The 11,545-nt window shown below is 37.3% G+C and overlaps 1 protein-coding gene across 12 annotated transcripts in view; it reads left to right on the top strand.

The window, feature by feature from the left end:
• Positions 1 to 549: 549 nt before the first annotated feature.
• The window catches only part of LOC105837737 (zwei Ig domain protein zig-8), a 60,373-nt gene continuing 49,377 nt past the window's right edge, over positions 550 to 11,545 (top strand). Inside the window, exons 1-3 of one of the 12 annotated variants that reach the window (XM_028191702.2) lie at positions 550 to 1,411; positions 1,473 to 1,507; positions 2,719 to 2,898. In XM_028191702.2, coding sequence (XP_028047503.2) covers positions 2,775 to 2,898 — 124 coding nt within the window. In that variant the 5' untranslated portion in view covers positions 550 to 1,411; positions 1,473 to 1,507; positions 2,719 to 2,774. Of the gene's footprint in view, positions 2,899 to 6,779; positions 7,251 to 7,328; positions 7,455 to 7,536; positions 7,653 to 11,545 lie in introns of those variants that run through there. The other 11 variants (XM_028191703.2, XM_028191701.2, XM_036285925.1 and 8 more) reach the window with 11 other exon arrangements.

The raw sequence follows: 11,545 nt of genomic DNA, 5'->3' as shown, positions 1-11,545 counted from the left end.
CTGAATTTTATGCGAGTGTAGAATTATCAACACGTAAGATCATCGATAGGTGTATATTCAATAATCCAAGCCGCCGAAACGACAAGCTACAGAAAAAGAATTACATAGCCACAAATTGCAATGGTCGAAGTATTTCCGAGCCAAGGTAATAAATTTTATTTCCACATCGATATCGTACCGTTCCTAGCGCAGGCGTTAAATATCGTGGGCAGCATTGGCAAGCTGGAGACAGGCAATAACGGCAGTTTGTATCCCTACACGCGCTTTTACCCGGCTAACAACCTTAATAACCCTGGAGCCACAAGAATAGCGGACGCGTGGCGACGGCCAGCGGCGACACAAAAGTCATCGATGACAATACCGGTGGTAGTAATGGAAATGCCATCGCGCGAACGCCAGCCGTCCTCACAATCAACCAGCCGACGACGCGACGGTGGGACTATGACGGCGCGCACGAGGGGTGGCACGCGGGTGGGTGAAAGCCGGCATGGTTGGGCATCGCAGCGGGGGGTGGTGGTAAGAGTTGACGTCGGTGGTCGGGGGCTGATATCTAGCTAAGCGCTGGCGCAGTTGGGTCGCGGTCTCCACCACGGCAGCATTTCGCCTACCGGTCTCTTTACGCACCTATCTCTCCCTCTCGCTCCCTACCCCCTTATCGTCCCCTGTCTACCCCGCGACCTCTTCGCACGACCTCTCGTTGTGCACCTCCTCCCTCCCTTTCTACCTATCGCCCTTTCGCGAACGGTGCATATACGACACCGGGTGCATAACACCCTCTGCGTCCCTCCGCTAGCCTGTGGGTGAAGGTGTTCGCGGTGCGGCGCGTTAGTGTAAGTGCAGCATGATGAATGAACGGCATTTTAGAGGGACGGAAGTGCCGCGCGGTCCCACCTAGCCCTTTTCGCAACGATCGTACGTCACCGGCGACATAGGATCTCCGCGAAGATGCGCCTCGCGCGAGAGCTGCAGTCGCCCACGTGGAAGTACGGACCAGCTGCGCTGGAAGGATTTAGTGAAGCGCCGGTTCTCTCACTGTGATTACGCGGGTCTTGTCGCTCGGTCGTTCATTCATGACAGCTGATAAGACCGTAAGGGTGTGTGCCGACTTCATGAGAAGACAGATTGGTGAAATGTTTTCCCTTCGTAACGGACGATGCAGTTGGTGAAATGATGAATAAGTGTGTCGAGCAATTTTCTCAAGATTAGACGCGAAAACGCAAATTGAATTGAGACTGCTAGTTAAATCGCGATTCATTATAGTGATGATGAGTAATTTCTGTGTTTCGCTGAATGCACGCGCAATTTCTTCGACGCGCAGGAAGAAGGAAAACAATGAATTGTCAAAAAAGCAAGCACGTGACTACTACAAAGTGGTCGATATCTCGTGAATATTTCGTCGAAAATGCTGCGCGTATGTATAAATCGCTATTCTGAAAGTTCTGCCATATTCGTAAGGTATTTTGTGTTCTCAGGTAATTTGATCATCCTCCGAAAGAATCTTTCTCACGTGAGTTCTTGAAATCTATTAATATCACAACTTTTATATCATAATATTTAATATATATAATATTAATATCTTATAATTGTTTCATAATATATAAATAATTACAAGCTCGTACGTTTAAAAGCAAAATATGACAGTATGATGTAGTTTGGATAAACATTTTAAATATTCATCATTAAATATCTTCCTTCAGCTTCTTATTATCCGCTATCGTTCAAATAAATTGATTTAATATTATATTATCAATATTAAAGCAAAACGATTACATTGCTATTTCTTTAATGCTTGACAACGTAGCTCAATAGTCTTTGGTTAAACTATCTATTCATTCATTATATTCATCAACATTGCAGCAAAATATCATTTTATAGCAATATCTACCTCGTATGCGGATACGGACGCATTCACCAAAATCCAATGACAAGTGAAATTAATATCCCTAGCTGTGTTGTGTGCATACCGAATTAGTTCTGTCGATTATGATTTGCTGGCCAGTAACACCCGATCGGGTAATAGATGCGTGAATTCAATTGAAACCATATCACGTTCGTTTTCAATCGAGCATTCTGCAGCGCGTCACTTAATGTAAACTTATCGAGAGATCGACATATGTCGCGCATTTGGTCCCCATATTGTTGATCTCGTTGCTCGTGTGATTCACACAAATGCAAATAGGACGTACACTTTTCAACAGCGAATAGAAACGTCACGTGTAGCGCGATTAAACACTCGTCTCTCTTTTTGCCGTCGGTGCTTGAAATTGTAATCGCGCCAGAAATAATTACTTTCCTGAGTAATTACGTACACACGCGTATGACGGCCTGTTGCATAATTCGGGAAAGTATCAAGTGTGTACCGCTGTATATAATATGAGATATTAACCTGACTACCATAGTGATGTGATTTGCTAGTATTAATTTCTATGTTAATTTAATATTTTAAAAAATCTCTTTTACGTACATGGCTTTTTAAGTACTCAAAGAAATTGTGAACTGTGTAAAATTTTTGTTTTGTCGTCAATCATACGATAAATTTATCGTTATCGATAGTTTTGATTAAAACCCGAGGAAAGAGCAGTTTTAATTCGATTTATAGCTTGGTTTGCAAATATAATACAAAAGTGCACGATATTTTACTGACGGAAATAACGCGACCAAGTGGCAAGTGTTGCAACTGTCAGTGAGCGAAGCGAATTCCTTTTTATTGCCAACTAGGAAAGCACGTCGCCTTCGGCAGACTATTGCAGCTTTGAAGAAGAGGTTGACGTGAAATGTATCGGAAACGATGGACTGTGAAAGCACTGGGAATGGATTTACAATATAGTGGCAATGGGACCGGTTGGTGCAAACCTTTCAAAATGATCTGCATTTTCATCCTCTTCATGCTGTTGCACGGTAAGGATAAAAAATGATTCGGCGTGTATTAATAATTATTTTTTTAAATAAGTTAGATAAGTATCGGTAAAATAAAATTGATCTATACAGGTTGTTTCCTGTAACTCAATCATTTAGAGATCATTTTTTTAAATAAGATGATATATTTTTATTAATATAATGTAATTCATAAAAAAATTAATCGAATTATATAATATACATTGTCTTAAAATAATCTCAAAACATTTATTAAAACTTATATAACTTTAAATTTTTATTTTTTACGTCTCCTTTCTAAGATTTTTAAAGTCAACATATTTTATAGTCAACATATACATTGAATCTATAAGTTAACATATACATTAAAAATATTTTATAAACTACGTTACTACGTTGATAAAATATACCATCCCATAGAAAAATGTTAATAATCTCTAAATCTCATAAATAAACGTGGAAAAAATGTTGCCTGTTACAATTATTTCTCTTCAAAATAAATATTTTTTTCTTTTAATATTTTTTCGTATCATTAAAAACAACCAGTATTCCAAATAATCAAATTACAGGAAACATTCTGTACGTTATACTAAAATTTCACTATATCCAGTTACGATATGCTGCATCTAAAAAAATCTATAAACATTCTAAATAAATATTAAACAAAGACATTAATAAAACAAATTAATGCAAGATTTGATTACAAAAATACATGACATTTCAAACAGAGCTACTCAGTTCTGAATAAATAGTGATCTGTCTATCGTAACATATGTCACACAGACACATTATATAATTTCAATAAAAATGCTGTTCATCAAAGAGCGAATACGCGTGCCATATTTAAAAAAAAAAAAGAAAAAAACAGGTTGTTGGAGGGAGTTAGAGTGTGGAGTTAGGTTTGAAGGATAACATACATGCGTGTATATGTATTCACCCGTAAATCGACAAACGACGGTCGCACGAATCTGGGGAGAATGCACGCAAAGAATGACCAGGCGAATGTTGTTGCGGCGGAATACAACGCCGCGGGTGAAATGTGTACAGCGCTTTAAAAAACGCACATTCGACAGGCATGCTCTTTCGTATGGAGTAGCTTTTACAGTTGCGGCACCGTACGCGAGTTCGCCCACGACCATTACTGGAATTGCCATGAGCATATTTTTCCATTCGATAAACACCGCTGGGCAAACATGGCATACGTCGTTGCAGTGCTGCGATAACACTGGGAAAAATTTTTGTACGTTTTAAGGCGATGTGCGAGATCAATGTACGTTCCACGCGGTGTCATAAATTTTTCCGCCCGTTGGCATTGCATTTATTTAACGTATGATGATTTATAATAACGAATGTTACAGCGAAAACAAGTTTACAAGATACAATCTGTATTTCGAATTATATATTCGACTAATCCAATTAAATAGGATAATAACGATTAGCTATTAATTGTATGCAACTCTCATTATACACGGACCCTTTCTTCTTCATACGAATTTCCAAACTATATTACATTATTATTGATACAATCACTGCTATTATATATTTATACACTAATTATACACTTCATAAATATTTCAAAGATTATGAAACAGTGTATATAAAATTAATTTCACAAGCGTAACTTTATGAACTGAGAAAAATACCGCAATGTCATAATCTGAAAAGAATGAAGATCTTGCGCTCGCGACGCAAGATTGTGAAACCGAGCTAGAAAGTGCAAGCTGCGTTATTTAGTTGTAAGCTATAAACGCGGATACAGTGGTATTGTCGATGTAATATCGTGTCAAAGACAACCTGTTCGAAAGGACGTCTTTACAACTGCGGTCTCCGGTCTGTCATCAGACTGCGACTACTCGCATCATAGCACGATTTCTCCCATAAAGTCTCGCATGACTGATTTTATTTACTACTAGTAGGGTTGTAATACGTCCTCTTTTTTAGGGCGTTCGAGTGAGGTTGCCATATTAAAATTTTTTAAACTAGAACTCACAAGCCTAAAACCCGGGACATATACAAGAATACATTAATTACATATAATATATGTTATAAAAGCAAAACTCAATAAGTGATCATGCCATTGAAAAAAGCACATTGGAAAAAGCAAAAGGAAATAAATAATTAAAATATTTAAAATCCTGGACGTGCATAATTTACCCAAACTTTCAATACTTTCAAAATATGTGCTTTTTATTACAAAAAAGCTGATAGAAAACAATCAGTTTATGTAGTGGTAAATTTGCAAATATAAAAATAATATAAATACTATCACAATAGAAATATTATAGCTAATATCGATATCTAGAATAGCAATCAGTTAAGTCATGTAATGCAATTTACAAAAATTTTTTCGAGTAAATGATAACAATAGTTATATCATTTATTCATACTAATTATATTTTCAAATCCAGAGTCCGATAGCCTTTGCAAAATGAGCTTTTTTGAGCATGAAACTCTATAGACGAGAGCAATTTATTAATAAGACGAAAGCAACTCACTTACCAAGAAGTATTTAAAAAGCGGTAGCAGTATCACCTCTCGTATATGTGTCCCAAGCTGGATAAATTATTTGTTGTATTTAATAATTTGCCAATGAAAGTGATAAATCCTCATTAATGCTGCAAATAAAAAAATTATATTATATATTATACAATTTCTTTAATAGATATTTTTACTTGACAAAAGAAATATTAAACTTACAGGATAGAATTCATTCATTTTTGATAAACGCTGCTGTCTTTCGAATAAAATTTCTTTCTTCAAAACTCTTCATCAAATACTTATATTTGTTTTTTTTCGAGTCTTGTCTAAGCTCAACAGTGCTGAAATAATATAATTTCATATTAAAATAAGAAATATTTAATATTTAAAAAAATGATAAATAAATTTACTCACCAGCCGATGAATCGATTATGTTTTCCTCGTCGTACACACACTCGCGACACGAAATGCTAACGACGCGAGAGACGTGATCACTTTACACACCGATTAATGGTATTGGCCCGGCTCGACGACGCCTTCCGCGAGGAAATTCGCAGTCGACCGACGAAAGGATGCGTGAAACGCGACGAGATCGAGCGGAGACGGGGACAGACCCGCGACACGACGCGACGAAAACTCCGGCGATTTTGGCGCCATTTTCCACAGATGGAAGGAGAGAAGGGAAAAGAGCGCGAGGAACGCGATCACTTTGTACACTGATTTAATGTCGTTCGACATCCCCGGCGATGCCTTCCGCGGGGAAACACGCTCTCGACCGACGAGAGGACACGAGGAACGCGACGACAGGACGCGAGGAACGCGGCGAGATCTCGCGACACCAAAAAGACGAAACAATGGCGGCGACGCTTCGTTGCGTACGCCGGACTCCGGTCGTCCCGCAACGACACTCCCGTTGATCCCTCGCGTGTCGACAGGGAATACAAATAAAGTGCCCGACGGGGGACGAATCACGACACTAATCCCGATCTACGTCGATCGCGAACTCACCACGCCGAAGAACGCACGACGCGAAAGGATAACACTGCGTATCGATGCCATCGATTGGAGGCAGGCACGGATCGCGACGCGGCGCAAGCGCGGCCGCAGGCCGACCACCACCGACGAGCGCGGCCGACCACCACCGAAGCGCGCCGACCCCTCACCGATTCGGTGGTAGTCGGCCGCGCTCGCGCCAAGTCGTGATCCGTTCCCGCTTCCGATCGATACGCAGCCGTAACGCAGTTACCCTTCCGCGTCGCGCGTTCCTTGGCGTTCGGCGAGTTTGTGATCGACGTGGATCACTCGCCAACGCCATCGCGACGTATTAGTGTCGTGATTTCTCCACCCCGTCGAGCATTCTATTCGTATTTCCTGTCGACACGCGAGGGATCAACGGGAGTGTCGTTGCGGGACGATCGGAGTCCGGCGTACGCAACGAAGTGTCGCGTCGCCGCCATTGTTTTGTCTTTAGTGTCGCGAGAGGAGATTTCGTCGCGTTCTTCGCGTCCTCTCGTCGTGTTTCTCGTGTCCTCATCGCCGGAGATGTCGAACAGAGTCAACGATATTAATCGGCGTGCAAAGTGGTCGCGGCCCTCGCGCCCCTTTCTCTCTCTTCTCGTTGTGGAAAATTGGCGCAAAAATTGCATGAGTTTTGTCGCGTCGTGTGGCGATCCGTCCCGTTTGTTACGCATTTCTTGTCGCGAGGTGAGATGTCGTCGCGTTCCTCGCGTCCTCTCGTCGATTGAGAACGACATTCCTCGTGGAAAGCATTGCCGGGGATGCCGAATCGAGACAAGGCCACTAATCGTGCAAAGTAATCGCGTCTCGCGTTAGCATTTCTGATCGTGTCGCGAGTGTGTACAAACGCAACGAGGAAAACCTCATCGATTCATCGGCTGGTGAGTAAATTTATTTACAATATTTTTTTAAATATTCTTAAATATTTCGTATTTCAATATCAAATTATATTATTTCAGCACTGTTGAGTTTAGACAAGACAAAAAAAAAAACAAATATAAGTATTTGATGAAAAGAGTTTTGAAGATTAAAAAATTTTATTAAAAAGACAGCAGCGTTTATCGAAAATAAATGAATTCTATCCTGTAAGTTTAATATTTCTTTTGTCAAGTAAAAATATCTATTAAAGAAATTGTATGATATATAATATAATTTTTTTATTTGCAGCATTAATGAGGATTTATCACTTTCATTGGCAAATTATTAAATACAACAAATAATTTATCCAGCTTGGGACACATATACGAGAGGTGATACTGCTACCGCTTTTTAAATACTTCTTGGTAAGTGAGTTGCTTTCGTCTTATTAATAAATTGCTCTCGTCTATAGAGTTTCATGCTCAAAAAAAGTTCATTTTGCAACAGGCTATCGGACTCTGGATTTGAAAATATAATTAGTATGAATAAATGATATAACTGTTGTTATCATTTACTCGAAAAAATTTTTGTAAATTGCATTACATGACTTAACTGATTGCTATTACAGATATCGATATTAGCTATAATATTTCCATTGTGGCAGTATTTATATAATTTTTATATTATTTGCAAATTTACCACTACATAAACTGATTGCTCTCTATCAGCTTTTTTGTAATAAAAAAGCACATTTTTTAAGTATTGAAAATTTGTCTGGGTAAATTATGTGAGTCCAAGGTTTTATATATTTTAGTTATTTATTTCCTTTATTGTGTTTTTTCCAATGACACAATCACTTATTGAATGGTTTTTATAATATTTATTATGTGTAATTAATATATTCTCATATATGTCCAGGGTTTTAAGTCTGTAAGTCCTAGTTTAAAAAATTTTAATATGGCAACCCTAACTACTAGATGCATCATTTGCGGCTAAGTTTTTACTTCTTCATTAAAACGAATCTGGAGAGTTTCAATCATAGTTGAGTGTTAGCTAGCAATTAAACTTGTTTCAATTAGAACCGATTTCATTATCGCGTGTAGCGTATAAATGCAAAGCAGTATTTAGACAAATATAGAATTTCAAAATTTAATTATATTCATATTATTATACTGCCCGATACTGATTTATTATTTTTATTTTATTTTTTCTCTAATAAATATTAATTTAATAATGCGCGAAAAAAATGTTATGAAAATGAATATAAAATAATTCCACTTTAATAGTCCTTTTGCAAAGATATATGTAGCGTATTTCAAAGCTTTCTCTGTAAACAGACTAACTTTTTCTTAAATAATACACCATATATTAGATCTATTATTCCGGTTGTCACTATTCACGTTTACCTATGACATCCTTTAGCGTTTTGTTTGCCTTTATGCGCTGTATCATCCACCATCTACTATAGCATCGTACTTTGCGTAGCCTGACACGTATATTCGCTCCGCGGACATGACATGAAGGTGTAATAATGTGGCGTTCGTAACACCATATCCTTATTTTATGCAAATAAAGTTTCATGAGCAATCAAAGGCGAATCTAAATATTATGGATAAATTGACTTATTTTGTTTGTATTTTTTAAGTAAAATAACATGTACGTTTATAATATTTCTTTTTTATTTTGTATATTTAATTATAGATCTTATTTCAACAATTTATTAATATAAAAAAATAGTGCACGTCACACATTAAATCTAAATTACAAATTCACGAGATATAATCATTTTTATAATATCATGAAATTCTCGTTACGATGTAAGTAATGCCTACAAAGGAGGATATATGTGTTATATCAAATGGCTCAGTCAACATATCGATTCTTTGATACGCTTTGCGCCCGCAATTTTCAATCAGCCCAGCTGAATGACGCGGCTGAGTAACGTGCAGCTATCGCATGTATCCATTAGGAAATTGAAAAGCGTAGATGTTCCGCATCGTCGTAGTCCGATGGCCTCTCAAAATGAAAAAAAAACGAAGCCGGTAGAGCAAATTAACGTACATGGAAGCGTACACGGAGCCTGCATGCATAACGCTGTATTAATATAATATTAATATAATATTATATTGATATATCTATTGATATCTTTTACATTAAGGAGGGTAAAAAAGTTTGTAATGGTGGAAACTCTGATTTATTACAATAAGCATACAGAAATTCTTTTGTAGGCTATTTATACTATATATTTTATAACAAAAAATTATTTTCAAATTTACATGTTGTAACTGAATCCATCATGCGGTATAAATCGTGGTTTTGTAGAGATTATAAGTGATCCAGTTTTGATATATTTAACTGAACTAAACAATATATGTTTCAGAAGAGCTATAGAATGAGTTAGAGTAAAAAAAGCTAATAAAAATTAACAAAATAAAATACAAAAAATAAAAGTTTTTATTGTTATAAAATATAAATAAATAACAGTATAAAATTGATTGCAGTTCTATAGAACATTTAATATTTTTTTAATTAAAAAAAGAAAATCTCGATATATTGTTCTTGAACAATTTATTTCTGTAAAACCATAAATTTATTCAACGCGATGGGTCAGTCTACATAGCAGCTTCATATGTTAATATTTTGCAACTTTGAAAAATTTTATTGTTAATATATAAATAATTCATATACGAAAGAATTTCGCATTTAAATCATTCTTACGCCTATATTAACGAGTCAAAATTTACCAAGATTTCCACTACATTACAAATCTTTTTACTCCATTTAAACAGTTGTTTTATTGCGTCGATTTTCAGAAGCGTTAGTATTTGCCCTTATTATTTCCGAAGTTGATTTTTGATGCAAAGCCGAGATTGTAAGTCGATTCTCCAGAACGACAAAGTGTCTCATAAAGCTGAGATAATTCACATTCTGACTTGACTAGGAGATTTACGTCTATCGCGTCATCGTGTTGTCGAAGTTACTGGCGTTAATTACGATCGGAGAGGCTCCTTTCAAGGTAGCTGAGTCAACTAGCGCTAATACGATTAACCATAATTTATACATGAGACGGCGGTTAAGTATGCGGGACGCAAATTGTAAAATTCGATACTTCGCGACCCCTCACGTTTACTTGGGATTGATGTTTTATTCAAACGATGCCGCTTAAGATCGACAGCCTCGTCGTAGCCCGTAATTTTGTATTCGGCTTCAATATTTGCGTCGCAGGATTAAGTTTAGCTAACGACGCGGCATCCCCGTCACCGTGTATAAAATGCTCGCTCGAACAAGTTTGTAACGTTACGATTTCTCTTTGATACGAGTTTAGAAACGTTATACGACGTAACATACAGATTCACGGGCTTAAAGCTCCCAAAGACACGCTCTTACGCTCGAACGCTTCTAACCGATTTCGAATTGCATCTCTGCATTTACGAATACAATGTTATCCGTAAAGACATCGAAATTGGAGAGCTGATAAGCACGCACGATATATATTTAACAACGTCAATAGTATGGAAGAAAATAGAGAAAAAGCAGATTGCTTCACTTGAATTTCAATCGGATAAATACACTTCAAAGACTCTCCTCTTGCGAGACATTTTATATCTCGAGGAAGTAATAGAACTATAAAAAATATAATCGTTACAATCTCTAAATAAGTATCTATCAAGGAAGGAACTTCTTGAAACATCTGCGCTCCGGTATCCTATCGAAGATAAATCGACATTAACTACCAATTGAATCGTGCCTCTTACAGGGAGCGGCTATAACTTTATATTGTTTAGTAGTTTCTAAGTTAATATTGGATGATTAATAAACTGTCGTAAAAATAATTTCAAGTTTCCAACTAGCCGATCGGCTTCGAGTGCACAGTATTGACATTTGAACAATTGATGCCACTAATATTTTTTTAATAATCTAATTTATTACAAATAAAAATTTATATAAATAGGTGTGCGTGTACTGCGTGTGTATGTATGTGTGAATAAATGTACGTTCACAATTTATCCTATATACAGAATGATTATAATGATTACGACGATTATTAATAATCTTATGATCCTTAGCTCGCAAAGAATGGATTACTTCTAGAGCCATCGTCATCATTGATCCTAGAAGAAGTCGTTACTTCAACGGATTATCGAACATCGTCGCGCTTATCGTAAAAGGGCCAAATCCCCGAGCTTCGCTGAGCGCCGCCGTCGACCGCTCGATGTGCTTTTTTTTTGCTCGTCCTGAAATCTCGATTCGATCGGTAGTTCATTTCGAAGTAACGTTTTCGATAAGATTCTTACAAGTAGGTGCTCCGGTAAGAAAG

This window comes from Monomorium pharaonis, chromosome 1, assembly GCF_013373865.1.
Source record: "Monomorium pharaonis isolate MP-MQ-018 chromosome 1, ASM1337386v2, whole genome shotgun sequence".
Lineage (NCBI taxonomy): Eukaryota > Metazoa > Arthropoda > Insecta > Hymenoptera > Formicidae > Monomorium > Monomorium pharaonis.
Note: the sequence above shows the minus strand (reverse complement) of the source record. Positions and strands in the feature narration are given on the sequence as shown.